Here is a 16,718-nt window from a genome sequence, read left to right on the forward strand (position 1 = left end):
TCACAGTGGTGGTGGTGGTGTGAGATGGATTTTTGAGCAACACCAGATAGGCCACTCAACAAGATCAGCCTCAGATGGCCTTCTCTCTGTCCCATCAGCCAGGACAGCTAGGCTGGTGAGGACGAGGGAGAGGGCCTTCTCTGTGGTGGCCCCCACTCTGTGGAACTCCCTCCCTAGGGAACTCCGCCATGCCCCCTCTTTAATGAGCTTCCGCCATGCATTAAAAATGTGGTTGTTCAGGCAGGCATTTGGGGTGGTTTAGGGTAATTTTAGAAATGTGATGTTTTTAATGTTGAATTTTATTATTTTGAACAGTTTTTATTGTTGTACATCGCCCAGAGTGGCTGGGTGACCAGCCAGATGGGTGATTAATAAATTGAATAAACAAACAAACAAACAAATAAATAAATATAAAGCAACAGTATATTGTTGTGAGCTATCCCTGTTATAATGCAAATAATTTAAGGGTGGCTTTGTCTTGTATGGGCGATTAAGACTCACTAGCTTTACAAAAGACCTGCTCTTGGTGAAGATGAAAACTGCATGAGCTGGTTTGTTGACTTTGTAATAAAAAGTTTCTCCCTGCTGCTGGGAAAAGAAACTCCTGGAGAACTCCTGCACCACTGCCCAAGAGGGTGTTGCTTCTAGGTTAGCCCAGGATCCCAGCAGCGCTCTCTCTCTCTCTCTCTTTCTCTCTCTCTCTCTCTCTCGCTCTCTCTCGGTACAAAGCCCCTTCCTCATTTTTCCACTTTCTTTGTCTTCACAGTATCTGAAGAGCAGCTGCTGGCCATCGAAGAGTATGACCTCAACGTAGTGAGGCTCTGCTTCCAGGCTTTCCTTTGCGACGAACGTGGCAACTGCACAATCCCTCTGCCTCCAGTCATCTCCAACCCAATTTATGACAACCGTAAGTGTCTGTGAGTCGGAATGTGATGAATGTCCAAGTTCTGTTGCTAGGCTCCCTGCTTGACCCCAAGTCATTCTTTCTGGGGGTGCTTCCAGATGGAGGATTCCTCCAAGCGCTACCAATCGAAAGCCTTTGTGGAGCTCCTCCATTTTTGTTCCCTGAACGGATCTTTTTTTGTGGAATGAAGAAAAGATGGAAGGAGCAGTGGGAAAGCATGGGAGAGTTAACAATTGAAGACAGCATCATCTGGACCCCTTGAGTAGTATCCAATAGGGGAGGTGTGCGCACAGCCAGCCCCCGGTCCGCATGCGTCCAGCCCAGGTCTGCACATGGCTGTGATATAGTGCTTTCGGGGGCAGGCCCCAACGTGCATGAAAATGCTGGTTTCTGGAAGGGGTCAGTTTTCGCATGCGTTGGGGCTTGCCCCCAGAAGCCCTAGATCACCACTGCACACAGACCGGGGCTGGCTGTGTGTGCACTGCCCCTATTGGATACTACTCCTTGTAAAATTCCCTGATGGAGGCAGGGTGATTGCATGATGAAAACCCTTGTCTGGAAGAAACAAGAGGAGACTGAGCAGAAGCTTCAGTTGCCAAGGCCCGAGACTTCAGTGCCCTGAAATAGTTCATGGCTAGTGTTCTCATTCTCCATCTGTGGCCAGCGCAGAATAATTAAATGACGTAAAATAAGCAAACATAGCACATTCCTTTACATCAGGGTGCAGAACACGATTGGGGAGAGAGGGCAAATTGGGCCAGATGATGTCAGTAGGCATGGCCACACCCACTGTTGTCTCCCCCCCCCCCCCATTTTGCCTTTCTCCACTTGTGCCTCTCTCAGGATGGAGAAAGGACTCGGAGGATGCTGGGAGGCTCAGTGGCACATGCTGCGTGAAGCCACTTGGCTGGTACTTGGAAGCGTCGACACTCTTCCCAGGGCCAGCTGAGTCCCCTGCCATCTGCATCCCAATGGTTACCTCCAGTCTTAGATGGGAGAGGTCAGGGAGGTTTCCTCCAGGGAGTGGGGCATGGTAGCTAAGCCCCACCCTTCAGGGGAACATGGGAAGCTGCCTTATGCCGAGTCAGATCATTGGTCCATCTAGACCAGTATTGTCAACACTGACTGGCAGAGGCTGTCCAGGGCTCCAGGCAGGAATTTTCTTGTCTTAACTGGAGATACCAGGGATCAAAGCTGGGACTCTCCGCATGCAAAGCAGGTGCTCTACCACTGAGCTACAGCCCTCCCTTGGAGAATTACAAGAAGGCTCCTCTGGCTGGATGCAGAATCTCTGTGGGGCAGCTGGAGGTCCTGCATTCCTGCTTGATTACATGCATAATGAATTGTTTTTGCAGCGTTTGGGGTAACATGGTGCAGAACTCTCATTTTCCTTTGAAGTGCTGTATGTGTAGAGTCCCCTCTGATTTTGCAGACAAATCCAGGGACACGTTCTTCTGTCCTTGTAATGCCCGTATTGGTCTCACACTTAGAGCGTTTCCAGGTGAGGCTTTTATTGTGTCGCCGCCCTGCCTCGTTCATGGAATTTTACTGGGGAGGGGGTCCAAATGTCACTGTCTTCCCTGTGTGACCTTCCCGTGTTTTCCCACTGCTCCTTTCACCCCAATAAGGAGGAGAAGATGGGATAGCTGCATGATGCTTTTGGATTGTTAGCGCTGGGAGGCCTGTGTCCTGGAAGCGCCCCCAAAATCACTCCTCTTGTTTGGCCGCTGCCATCTTTATTTATTCATTTATTCAGATTTATATGCCGCTTTCCACAAAGGTCTGAAAGTGGTGGGCATAAAATGCAATGGCATAAAGACAACAATAAATATAATGATAAAAACAGCACAATACAAATTAATCAGCAATAAAACCACACACTCTGCTGTGGCTGGGTCACACTTCAGGGAAAGCCTGTGTAAAGAGGTGAGTTCTGAGAAGAAATCTGAGCGTCAGAACTGCGCGGGGCTGTCTAATATCAATCAGTGAAGTGTTCTGGATGGTGGGTGCTGCGGCACTAAATGCTCTACTGCAAGCGCGGGAGGGAGCGTGTGGCATCCTCGGAGGTCCCCCTATGATGGTCGCAGAGATGGGGCAGGGACAGAAGGGGTCCCAAGTTGTTTAGGGCTTAATATGTGAACAACAACCCCTTGAACATGGCCCAGTAGCTTACTGGCAGCCAGTGCAGTTCTTTTAGCAAGGGTGCAGCTTGCTGTTGGAAGAAGGCCCCAGTTAGCGGCCTCGCCATTTCATTCTTCACCAGCTGTAGCTTCTGGACCAAGCCCCAAAGTAGCCCCACATAGAGTGCACTACAGTAATACAGTCTTGAGGTTACCGATGCCTGCACCACTATGGTTAAGCTATCATGGTTCAGGAATGGCTGTAGTTGGCGAGCCATCCAAAGCTGGTAGAAGGCACCCATACCCATACCCGTGGAAGCTCACCGGGTGACTTTGGGCCAGTCACAGACTCTCAGCCCAACCCACCTCACGGGGTTGTTGTTGTGAGGACAAAATGGAGAGGAGGAGGATTATGTATGCCGCCTTGGGCTCCTTAAGGAGGAAAAAAGGCGGGATATAAATGTAATAAATAAAATAAATGAAATAAATGATGCCACCTGAGGCTCAAGTGACAAAGACAAACCAGGAGTACCCCCAAACTACATACCTGTTCCTTCAGGGGGAGTATAACCCCATCCAAAACAGGCAGTTGACCTATTTCCTGGAGCTGTGACTTACCCACCCACGGTGCTTTCGTCTTGCCAGGATTCAAGCTCAGTTTATTGGCCCTCATCCAGCCCACCACGGCATCCACACACCGATCCAGGTCCTGCATGGCCACACCTGATTCAGATGTTATGGAAAAGTATTGCTGGGTGTCTTCTGCATACTGATGACCCTTTGCTCCAAATCCCCAGATTTGTAGGGGGGCTACCCCTGCTGCTGTATTTGCTGCCATGGCAGTAAAAAAAACAGTGATTTTGCAAGAAAACAAGGCCTCTTGGGAGTGTGGTTCTGCTTCCTTACGTGCCTTGTTATCTTGCAAACTCACTTTTTGGGAGCTGCTGCCATGGCAAATCAGTAACAGCCATTTTAGTGGGGGAGGGATTTGATCCCCAGTGGTTCCAATGGGGGCAATGTGGCCCCCCAACCCATGGTTGCCGACCTGTGATGGAAGGGAAGGAGCACCCCAACCCATTTGCAAACTGTGTGGATTATATTGCCATGGAAAAATGTTATATCTTGTCTCCAAATCCAAATTATATTTCAGCACATTCATAGCAGAGATTTTGTAGCTGCTCTTGTAGCCATTAGCTATTGCTGCCTCTGCTTCACCCATCCTCCCAACAACACACGTGCTTGCAGAACTTCCTCTTCCCCCCAACTTCTATTTTTAAGCATGGCTTACAGTAACATCCTCCCCCCACCGCCTTCTCCTCTTCTCTCCCCTAATAGTTGTTTCCCTTTTCTCTCTAGGTGCCCCCAATTCAGCAGAACTGAGAATCTGCCGCGTGAACAAGAATTGCGGAAGTGTGAAAGGAGGAGATGAGATTTTCCTCCTGTGTGACAAGGTTCAGAAAGGTAATTGGCTTCCTCCAGACTTCCTCCTGTGTCGGCAGTCCACGCAAGGGCCTTAAGGTCCCTCAGTTGACCCACATGGAGCAAGGCAGGCCAAGATCCAGACCCAGGCGTGAGGCAGCAGATAGAATTGCTGGAAGGGGTTGTTGGATGTCCTTGGTGAGGTCTCCTGTTCAGCATCTGACCAAGATCTTCTTTCAGAATCTCTGATGGAGAATTGTGGCAAGAGCTGAAATTATTTTCACCAGAGAGCGTTTTGAATGATCATAACTTCAGGACAGCTTCTGGCATGTCCAATGTCCTTCACAGACCACTCCTATCATCCCTGAGCACTGGCCATGCTGGGTGGGGCTGATAGGATAGCTGTCCTAAATTAACCTCACTGGGTTGTGGAATACATGATAAGAACAGAAAGCAGAATTGATCCTTGACTTTGGTCTTTTCATGCTCAAAGATGTTGGCTCTTTGCTTTGCTCTTTGTTTCTCCTGGTTCGTTTTATTGCTGCTCTTGTGTTCATGCCAACGCTTTGTCTTTCTGGCTCCCAGACGATATAGAAGTGAGATTTGTCATGAATGACTGGGAAGCCAAGGGGGTTTTCTCGCAAGCTGACGTGCATCGCCAAGTCGCCATTGTCTTTAGAAGCCCTCCCTTTTACAAAGACATCTTCGAACCTGTGACTGTGAAGATGCAGTTGCGGAGACCCTCGGATCAAGAAGTCAGCGACCCTATGGACTTTAGATACCTGCCAGAGGAAAAAGGTACAACACCTACACACGCTTGCTAACACAGGATTAGTCAGTGCTTCTGAATCAAGTCCCATGCTAATTTTCACAAGGATGAGGTTGGTCACTCGGTTTACAAGAATCTTAGTTTGGAACCATTTCCTCTTTCATCTGCTCTGCAATGTTGTTGTAGCCAGTACGGCTCCTTCAGATTTTACTTGAGTCTTATGTAAGCTTATTTCATGTTAGACAACTTCCTCTTCTGTTGCTGTAAAATTTTACTCTCTTAAAGGAGAAGAGACTTTTAGAGGAGCCTTCTTTTTAGACTTGCAAGCTTAGTTCATTTTGGAAAACTCCAGCTTTTATTAAAACCTGAGAAAATTATGGAGAATAAACATTTATACTAAGAGTACTATCAATTTCTTAGAGAGGATCCAACCCGTTTCTTACTGTTAATACCTTTGGGTATTAATATGTTAACATGGCAGGAAAAAGTGAGTACATGTTTTGCATGCAGAAGAGACCCAGGTTTAGTTGCTGGCATCTCCTTGGCGCTTAAAGAAGGGAGCAGGTAGCAGGTGACTTGAAGGACCTCTGCCTGAGACCTTCGAAGTCTGCTGCCAGCCAGAGTGAGCAATACTAGGTTGGATGGAGAAGCAGTGGAGGCCAGGGGCTCTGATTTTGGTGGGTGTTGAATCCATTCTGGGTTTCAGTCAGAGCCAGCCAGAACTCTAAAAGAGCTATTCAAGGTGCTGAACCTATTTTGGGGACAGGGTTCAGCACCTTGGATAGCCCCTGTAGAGTTCTGCCTGGTTCTGACTTAAACTCGGAATGGATGTACAGCCCCACTGAAATCGGAGCCAGCGGCCTCCACTGTGGAGAAATCAGCTAACCCTGTGTAAGAGATCTTCCTGTGTTCCACTGCATAGTTTCAGGGGTGGGCAACATGCAGCCCACAGGAGGCATGCATCCCTGGTGCCCCCCACTCTGAAATTGATGGCATGGCATAAAAGTCTTGCGTGGTCTTTTGAGGGGAAACTGGCACTTGGTCGAACTTGGCTTGTTTACAAGCTAAATTTAACCATTGTAGCATTCCACAGCTGCTACGGAGCGGTTTGCTGTCATTTTGGGGGTGCCCTGCAAACTGTGCGATGTCCTGTGGAGCGTGGCCCATGGGATGGCTGTGGTATGAAGCTGGCCCCCAGACCTCCCACAGTTGCCCATCCCTGGCATAGCTGAGCAGAACTCAAAACCTGGCCTCTCTTCTTCAGGAAACTTTCCCAGGATTGTACGTGTGTGTGAATGGCTCGATTGCTAACCGTAATGCTGTTTTTCTCCTCCTCTTTTAGATCCTTATGGCCATAAGGCAAAAAAACAGAGGTCGCCAATGGCTTTACAAAAACTCATGCAAGACTGTGGTAAGTGTACTCCTCCCCGCTCCCCCCTTGTTCTTCTGAAGTGACAACCAAGGGGATTTATTGAGGCTTTTCTAGGAAAATGCCAGTCATCTTGACTGGTGGGCTGTGTTGCAGGGGGACACCCCTGCGTCTTGGAAATACATCCGTGTATTACAGGCCCCTGTGAGATCTCTGTCAACGAAAGCCAGGCCGTGCAGGACCATGGGTGGAGGGGCAGGCTTTTTCCTTGCCCCAGAGGTGTCCCCATGTGCTGTGGTTTACTTTCTCCCCATAAGCATAAGTGGCAGTCATTCACTTCTTTAGGAGAAGGTAACAAGGGTGCACTTGGAGACACGATTGGGCAGAGTGTTCCAACATGGAACATGAGATTGGGAAGGTGGAACAAAATCCTAGAAACTGGCTTTTACTAATGTAGGTGGGACTTGCAGTGTATCCTCACCTTCTAATGGTTCAATGTATCCTCCATTCTAACGGGAGTGAACCTGTCCAGGGTTCCATTCAACCATTCACTCCAAGGAGGGCATTCCGCTGTTCCCACTCCCCGAGTTCTACGTTTTTCTTTATCTAACTGACACTCAATATCCTGTAGTTACTGAACGTGCTTAGTCCTCATTGGGCTGTTTTGGGGGAGGTTTGCCCACTTGGGTTGTTGTTGTTTTTGTTCTTCTGCAAACCTTGGAGTTCCCCCATGCATGCTGATATCTTCCTCTTGTTTCTCGGGTCCCCGTTGTGGCTCCATTTCTGTTGGGGCACACCTCCTAGGTTTGATATTAGGGGGAGCAATATGTGATTCATTTGCTCTTAGTGAAATGTAAAAATGTTTTTCTCTGGTAGGTCCGTATGAGAGGCCTAAAGCTGCTGGGTTCCAGCCCTCTATCAGTGAAGGAAAGATAATTAAGAAAGGTAGATTCTCCTCACCTCTTCTCTTTTTTTAAAACTCCCTCTCCACTCCTGTCCTCTTGTCCCTCTTTCTTCTCATCTCTCTCATTACTGTGTTCTGATTTAATGTATGAAATGAAAAAAAAAATATAAACAAGGATTTTATGTTTAAAACAAAAAGACAGTCATAAACCTAGTTATTATTTATTCATTTATTAGATTTCTATACTACCCAACTGGCAAATGCCTTCAGGGCAGTTTGCAATCATAAAACACAACAACAACAACAACAACAAAATAACAAAAGAAAGTAAGAAAGATAATAATACAACAATACAAGTTTCAAAATAATCAAACATAATAATCACATTTTGAAAGTATGTAAAACATTGAGGAGCCAGCAGTTAAATTAATAAAACAGCAGATTAAAGGTTAAATGCCTGCTTAAGAGGAAATATATATATATAGGGCATTCCATAGCTGGGGGCCCACTACAGAGAAGGCGCCTTTCCTGGTAACCAGTCGTCACACCATTATGAATGGCGGCTCTGAGAGAAAAGCCTCTGGAAGGATCTTAGCAGTCAGGCAAGAAGACATGGGAGAAGGCGCTCCTTCAGGTAAACTGGTCCAAAGCCATTTAAGGGCTTTAAAGGTCAGCGCCAACACTCTGAATTGGGTCTGTAAACTGACCATCAACCAATGCGGTTGACGCTGCAGTGGAGTAATATGTTCAGAACAGCCAGTCCCAAGAAGCAGCCTTGCTGCTCCATTCTGCACTAACTGAAGTTTCCAGAGCATCTTCAGAGGTAGCCCCATGTATAGCACATTGCAATAATCCTGGCGGGAGGCTCCCAGGACATGGATAACTGCAGCCAGGCTCTCTATGCATGTTCATGCATGTTGGCTGAGCAGTCTGAATCCAGCTCATGGCTTCTCTATCATTAAAGATTCTGGTCCCATGCACAGCTAATGCACCTCCCTGTCAATCAAGATGGCTTGCGTTGTGCTTTTTCGTTTTCACAGTGCTGATCACCTGTATGTGGGGGAGGAGAGAAGAGCTGGATTCAGGGGAGATCACAATCATTCTTTCACTTCTGTCCCCCAAAGCTGAAAATATTGTCCTGGGAACTAATTGAGAAAATCACAATATTTCTGTATTTCCATCTCTGTGTATCTCCTCTATCATTTCCATCTCTGTCTCTGAGTTGGTCTTTATTACATATGAAAATAGTATGCCTAATTTATTGGTATAGCTAAATTTTATAATATGATTTTGTCAATTAGCACCCAGACCAATGGGCTGGCATCTTCCTTGCAATTGAGGAACATTATAGCTCAAGAGGCAGGAAAGAAATCAAGTAAATAAACTGTGGGTTAGCCCAGTTGATCTTGTCTCTCACCACCATCCTGTGATGCCTGTAAGAATTTCCCAGCCTCAGCTGTAGGTAGCGATGTACAGATTTTGTAAAATCCGATCTGTTTGTGTTATGCGGATTGTGAGGTAACTTTCGTGCATTGAGGGAATCGGATTTTTTCCAGTTTCCCGAATTTGCACAAATTTGCACTAGTGAAAATGCACAATCCCCACCCCCCACGCAGCTTTATGTTTTAGCCTATGGGGGGAAAGTGCATTATCAGCCTTTTTTTTTCATTTTAGGTATTTTTCTATGACTAAATTTGTATAAAATTCCGGAAAGTTAAAAAACCACTCCACAAGTCTGTGGAATCTGTGTGACTTGGGAAAAGCCACTCCACTGCAGAATCTTTGGGTCGGATTTATGGAAATCTGAACGCATTTGATTCCCTTGTGGATTTCACCAACATCCGTAGTTGTAGGGCTGGCTGTATTGGGGAATCCCAATGCATCCATACTCCCTCTTTTGGGATGATATTATTGTCCATGTATGGGAATAGAGAGAGTCTGGGGATTAATGCTCCACAAGACCTCTGAAAGGCATTGCCTGGTGGGTGCATCCAAGATGGTGGCTTGGTTTTAAAGGGCAAAGTTTAGCGCCCCCACTTCCATAACCTCACTCAACTTTTGAGAATCCCTGTAAAATGGTTATAGATTCCTTGCCTTTTCTAAGCAGTGTCAAATCTTTTTCACAGAACCGAATATGTATCACACCCAAACTGAAGTTGTCATCCCACTGCAGAGAACCTCTGTGAGCAGCCCTCCAGTGCAGCCCTATTATTCCCCTTCCATCAGCAACCTCAGTCCCAATGGACGCCCAGCCCCACCTTTACAGATGACGGGGCCCATGAAGCAGGATGGAGCCCTGCCATCATGCTGGCATTCCTCAGCTTCACCCCTCAGTGTTTTCCTGCAGCAAGGCAACTCTTTGGGAGATTCGCTTCATCTTAACATGCAGAATGGCAGTTCTCCATCACCGGGGCAGGAAAATAGCCTGAACTGGCCCAATCAAAAGGACAGGAACATCTACAGAGGCTTTCTTGGTGCAACAAATGGCCAAGGGGCATCGTTGTCGTTGTCGTCGCCGTCGCCGTCACCATCAATGTCTCATCAAGACATGCTGAATATCTCCAGCACTGTCACCACCCAGCCTATTCTTCCTGTAAACGTCGAGATGGCCAACGGCATCAGCATGGAGATGGAAGATGCCAGATGCACAAGCGTAACCTTGGAAAAGGCATCCTTCGCGCAAGTTCTAAATCCGAGTGATCACAGGAGGCTGGTCCAGCCGGCGCTGCATCCTGGTACGTCAGTAGCGGCGACTTCCAGCTCATCTTTGAATTCCATGTCCAATGCCTTCGAGATGATTAACTTCCATTATCTGGATAGCATAAATGAATTGAGACCACCTAGCAACCCTGCTCTTCAGAACCCAACCCATATGTCTCATAACCAGTGCTTTAGTGCATACAACATCCAAGAGGAAGAGCTCTTTAACTCTTTTGGGGGCAATTTTGATGCCATACTTTAAAGCTTCATCAGATTCTTGCTCCAGTGCACAACAATTTCTTTCGGTAGGAGAATTAGTTTTTCCCATGACTTCTGTGGAGAAGTCATATTTCATCTCAGGTCATTAGTATATAATGTGATTTAAACAATATAATGTGATTTAAACAATACCACAACAATTTTAGGATTACTGATTGAGAAGGAAGTCAGTGGGGTTGGATAGTTTCTCAATATTACTCTGTAAAAAGCACTTGTGCTGCTCGAAAAAATTGGTGGAGAGCCTTTATTTAATTTTTTTAGTAATATTTTGCCGCATGTTCTGCATCCAGGTTCTTAGGCTAAAATGTATTTGGCTGAACGATTAATGCTGCAGAGTTTGTTTGGGTTTTTTCCTCTGGCCTTGATGAATCCCATCCAGGGACGCTGTTCAGGGCCAGCACTTAACTGAATAGACCCAAGGGAGACAAATCTTTGATAGGTTGGATATGCCTGATCTCGTCTGATCTCGGAAGCTAAGCAGGGCCAGCCCTGGTTAGTGTTCGGAGGGGATTCCGCCTGGGAATCAGGCTTCCTGCACTGAGCAGGGGGTTGGACTCGATGGTCTTGTAGGCCCCTTCCAACTCTGATTCTACCCCTACCCCATTTGTTCAACTTTTGAATACCGTACGTACATACGTACGTACGTATCAGGTTTTGCCCATTTCACAACTATGATGCACAATTTGCATGTATGTTTTAGAATTCTTATTATAAGACGATACATTTGCACATATAGCTGTAATGACAATCACTCACATGCATACTATTTGTTGAATGGGCGCTGATGTACATTTTACAGATTTTTTTTAAAGGCGAATGTTAATGCAACGCTGGCAACACAGTCAGTGTTGCAGGTTAAAAGGTACTGTTTGTACTATTTTTGTTTCAGCTGTTCAGTGGATTGTTGAGTACTTAGCCCATGCCTGGAGCCTCCCATGCCCAGAACCCCAGGGGCTCACCTGCCCCTAAATCCAGCTGGGTTTTTTTAGATGGTTGTTGGCGGGGCAGTCCCTTCAGTCTTCCTGTCTCCCTCCTTTGTGATCCTGGTTCAACAGGGCTTGTGGCTCCCAGTCCAGCTCTAGTCAGGCACAAAAGCTATATGGGCACAGAGAGGAATGTGTAACCCAGACCCACAGCAAAGGTGCACCCAGCAGATTCCAGACCTGGATACCCTGATGTGCACCTGCCTTGTTATCAGCTTGGCTTGAAGAGGGTTCTGTCTGTGCACAGATCTCCCTTGCTGGATTTGGCCCACATAGTGTCACGTGGACTACGGCTGTTTGAAAAAGCAGCCAAACCCTGTCTTGCACCACTTTTATAAAATTGTCTTGCACCACTTTTATAAGTGTTTAAGATGAATGTGTTGTTGTTTTTCTTACAAGCACTTCATTTTAAGAAGGAACATTTGGAGCTGTGGGGTCTCTTTCTTTGTTGTTGTTTTACATCAACATAGACCTGTCTGTTCTCCGAAGCATGTATGCTGTTTTGAGGAAAGGTGACATTCTGGACTGAAGAAGAATTCTTTCAAATGAGGAGCATGCATGCTGCCAGTTCTATTTTTCACCCCTTTCCAATATTACTGTGAGATCCACTTCTCAAATTACTGCGCTGGCCACAGGGACTCCTCACTCTTCTGACATCATGTTGGTAAACCTACTTGACTAAATTCCTGAAGGTTGCCGATTCATTTCTGGTCCGGTAGTGATTGATGGGAGTATCTGGGATGTGCTGGCTACATCACTCTACTGTATAACTGAAAAAGGGTCTCCTTATTGCACTGTGGGCCAAAGGCAGGTTAGAATCTACATAGAGGCAAACCTGTCAAGTTTATCAGCATGTATATCTTACTACTAGACCTGCCAGGTAACCTGCTGATGGACTCTTTTGTTCTTCTCCCATTCTTCTCCCTTTACGCTGGGGCCATGTATGTGTGAGCACAAATTTAATCATGGACTTAAGTATGCTTACCTATGTATCCTTAAGAACCTAAGAATAGCCACGCTGGACCAGACCAAGGGTCCGTCTAGTCCAGCATTCTGTTCACACACAGTGGCCAACCAGCTTCCCACAGGAAACCCACAAGGAGAACATGAGTGCCCCAGCAACCTCACACCCATGTTCCCCAGCAACTGGTGTATATAGGCATACTGCCTGTGATACTGGAGATAGCTTATAGCCAGCAGGACTAGTAGCCACTGATAGCCTCCTCCAGGAATGTGTCTAACCCCCTTTTAAAGCCATTCAAATTGGTGGCCATCACTATGTCTTGTGGTAGCGCTATGCACTGAGTGAAGTCCTTCTTTATATCTGTCCTGAATCTCCCACCAATCATCTTAATGGGATGATCCCATTGGGTTCTAATATTATGAGAGGGGGAGAAAAACATCTCCCTAACCACATTCTCCACACCACGCATAATTTTGTACACCTCCATCATGTCTTTTCTCTAAGCTAAACAAACCCAGCTGTTGCAACCTTCCCTCATAGGGGAGATGCTCCAGCCTCTTGATCATTTTAGTTGCCCTTTTCTGCACTTTTTCCAGCTCTGCAATATCTTTTTTTAGGTGCAGTGACCGGAACTGTACACAGTATTCTAAGGGGTAAATGCTGTGGCTCCTAGCCATAGCATAGTTTGGAATCCTGGATCCCAGGTTGGAGACAGCATTCAGACCCAGGAATCCGAGCTCCCTGCCCCCTTGCCCTCCCCCTCACAGCTGGCGCAAAAAGGGCTACATTGGCTGCCTCTCTGAGGTCGCAACAGCATCCTCGGAGAGGGGGGAAAGGGAGTGGTTCTGTGGGTGGGGCAGGGGACTGGGGAAGCAGGGATACAAGCTTTCCCCAGTCCTCCCCAGCCTCCTTCCCTCCCCCTTAGCAGAGCCCTACTTAGATGGGCAAAAATGCAGAATGGGAGGAGTGCGGAGGCGCTCTGCATGGGATGCCCGTCATCCTCCCAGTTCGGAGGCTGATGGGCATCCCAATAGGAGTGCATCCTTCATGTGGTCGCACCATAGTTTTGCATAAGGTCAGTATGATATTGGTAGTTTTATTCTCAATTCCTTTCCTAATTATGCCTAAAATAGAGTTTGCCTTTTTTACAGCAACCGCACACTGGGTTGACCTTTTCATCAAACTGTCCACCACAACCCCAAGATCACTTTCTTTGTCGGTCACCACTAGCTCAGATCCTGTCAAGTTATACTTAAAGTTGGGATTTTTTGCCCAATCATGCATCACTTTACACTTGCTTACACATGAACCGCATTTGCCATTTCGATGCCTATTCTTCCAGTTTGGAGCTCCTCACAATGCCTTTTTGTTTTAAGCAACCTAAATAATTTGGTGCGATCGGTAAAATTGGCTATGTCACTGCTCACTCCTAATTCCAGATCATTTATGAACAAGTTGAAAAGCTTCACTCTCGATACAGATCTCCGTGGGACCCCACTATTTACATCCCTCCATTGGGAGAATTTACCATTTGTTCCTACTCCCCGCTTTCTGTTCTTTAACCAGTTACTGATCTATAAGAGAACGTTTCTTATTCCATGATTGCTAAGTTTGCTCAAGAGTCTTTGGTGAGGGACTTTGTCAAAAGCCCTTTGGAAGTCCAAGTAAACAATGTCTACTGGATCACCCCTGTCCACATCTTTATTGACACTCTCAAAGAACTCTGAAAGATTAGTGATACAGGCCTTACCTTTGTGGAAGCCATGTTGATTCTTTTTCAGCAGAGCTTATTCTTTATATGCTTACTAATTTAATCTTTAATCATGCTTTCAACCAATTTACCTGGAACAGACATTAAGCTAACTGGCCTGTAATTTCCTCGATCCCCTCTTTAAAATGGGTGTTATATTGGCCATTCTCCAGTCCTCTGGTACAGAGGCTGACCTTAGGGACATGTTGCATATTTTTGTTAGAAGATCAGCAATTTCATTTTAAGAACTCTTAACATGGATACCATATGGGCTCAATGATTTATTTACCTTCAATTTGTCAATAGGCTGAGAACTTCATCTCTTATCACCACTGTTTGCCTCAGTTGCTCAGACTCCCTTCCTGAAAACATCAGTTCAGGCACAGGTATCTGTCCTATATCTTCTGCAGTGAAGATGGACTTCATTCAGCTTCTCTGCAATCTCCTTGTCCTCCTTCAGTACTCCTTTAACTCCATTGTCATCCAACGATCCAACTGCCTCCCTAGCTGGTTTCCTGCTTCTGATATTTATTAAAGAATTCTTTATTGTTGGCCTTGATATTGTTAGCGATATGCCCCTCAAAATGCTTTTTTGCATCTCCTTTGTGCAAGGCTCCCTTTTGTTTTCCTTATGTGAGCAAGACCATCTTCTGAAGGAAGCCTTTTTTTCTCTAATAGCTTCCCTGACACTGCTCGTTAACCATGCTGGTGACCTCTTGGACTTGGTGCTACCTTTCCTAGCCTGTGGTATACATTTTAGCTGAGCTTCTAGTATTATGGTTTTGAGTACTCTCCAAGCATTTTAATCCTCTTGACTCCCCCTTTTAACTTCCTTTTCACCAGTTCCTGCATTTTAGAGAAGTTTCCTCTTTTGAAGCCAAATGTGACTGTGTTAGACTTCCTTGGCCATTTTCCACAAATGCATATTAAATTTGATAGCACAGCGGTCACTGTTTCAAGTTGGTTCATCTACATTTACATCTTGTACTAGGTCCTGGGTGACACCATTTAGGATTAAATCCAGGGTCACCTCCCCTCTGGTCGGTTCCATGATGAACTGTTCAAGGGCACAGTCGAGAAATGTAACCTCTTTGTCGTGACTGGAACATGCATTTATCCAGTCAATGTGGTGGTAATTGAAGTCACCCATTATTGCAACACTTCCTCATTTGGAAGCCTCCCTGATTTCATTTTCTGTCTCAAGGTCACCCTGAGCATTCTGGTCTGGGGGACATGTTCCTAGTACTAAATTAGTTGTGGAGCCCAGTACTGTCACCCACAGCGCTTCTGTGGAAGAGTCTACCCCCTTTTAGGTGTTCTAGTCTGCTTCAGACTATGCCCGCTTTGACATACACAGCAACACCTCCTCCAGTACACCCTTCCTTGTCCTTTCTGTGGAGTTTATATCCAGAGATGACTGTATCCCACTGGTTCTCTCCATTCCGCCAGGTTTCCATAATGCCCACTGTATCTAGGTTCTCCTTTAAAACCAAGCACTCCAACTCCCCCATTTTGGCTTGGAGGCTTCTAGTATTTCCATAGAAACACCTGTACAGGGTGTCCCTCCCCAGATGTCTATGGCGTGCGCACCTTTTGCTAGGGCACTTAGGCCTCTTTGATTGGCTATCATGTTCCACCATATACTCATGGTGTATTTCCTCCCCTTCTACATTTGGGCAATCGAAAACATTTTCATCCCCTAGGAATGATTCAACCTGAACTGGATGCTTCCCAGCTCCTGTTGGCTTTTTCCCAGGGTTCAGTTTAAAAGCTGCTCTGCCACCTTTTTTGTTTAGCACCAGCAGTCTGGTTCCATTTTGGTTCAAATGGAGCCCATCCCTGCTCTACAGGCCCAACTTGTCCCAAAATGTTCCCCAATGCCTAACAAATCTGAACCCCTCCTCCCTGCGTCACCATCTCACCCGGGTATTGAGACTCCCTTATCTTTACTTTAGTGATAAAACACATCTTCATAGAAGGTCCTCAGGTCCCATATTGCAACAACCTTCAGTAACAAGGTTTAGAGATCTAAAGACTTTGTTCTGGGTCACTGGAGAGATACCAGTCAGGGCCAATAATAATAGGCCAGACTCTGTACTGAAAGCCCAACAACCAATCTGCAGTGCAAATATGCTACTTGTGTAGATGCAGAGATGGTTGAAAGATCTGCTTTGTGAATTGCACCAGTTCATAAGCATCCCATGTGTATTGATTAGGAAAATCAGTCTACTTGTAGACTTCCAACCCACAGCTCTTTAGACCCTAGCTTGTAATCATAAAATCGGCATATGCAAGGCTTCTCAGGATTGATATTTTGATAATTGTCTTGCTTACTTTAGCACTTCAGACCAATGCAACAATATTTGAAATAATAAGTGTGGCCACTTTTGAGGTGGAAGAAGGTGACCCCCCCACACACCTCGTCAGTAAATACAGGCTGAAGTAGTTTTGTAAAAGTGTTCCCATGTGATAACAATGCAAGTGGCCACACCCTGATGAAACCACTCTGGAATCCTAGCTATTTTTAGGACAAAGTGATGTGCTTTTACCATACAGG

General features: G+C 46.1%; 1 protein-coding gene across 3 annotated transcripts in view; it reads left to right on the forward strand.

Annotated features, from left to right (window-relative positions):
- REL (REL proto-oncogene, NF-kB subunit) overlaps window positions 1–16,075 on the forward strand; it is a 68,699-nt gene extending 52,624 nt beyond the window's left edge. For all 3 annotated transcript variants that reach the window (XM_084829309.1, XM_084829311.1, XM_084829310.1), the window contains 6 exons: window positions 767–907; window positions 4,381–4,485; window positions 5,029–5,241; window positions 6,555–6,623; window positions 7,458–7,526; window positions 9,612–16,075. In XM_084829309.1, coding sequence (XP_084685435.1) covers window positions 767–907; window positions 4,381–4,485; window positions 5,029–5,241; window positions 6,555–6,623; window positions 7,458–7,526; window positions 9,612–10,447 — 1,433 coding nt within the window. In that variant the 3' untranslated portion in view covers window positions 10,448–16,075. The remainder of the gene's footprint in view (window positions 1–766; window positions 908–4,380; window positions 4,486–5,028; window positions 5,242–6,554; window positions 6,624–7,457; window positions 7,527–9,611) is intronic.
- Window positions 16,076–16,718: the final 643 nt, after the last annotated feature.

The sequence above is a fragment of the Heloderma suspectum genome, chromosome 1 (assembly GCF_057233095.1).
Source record: "Heloderma suspectum isolate Gila_16-S chromosome 1, 16-S_ref, whole genome shotgun sequence".
Lineage (NCBI taxonomy): Eukaryota > Metazoa > Chordata > Lepidosauria > Squamata > Helodermatidae > Heloderma > Heloderma suspectum.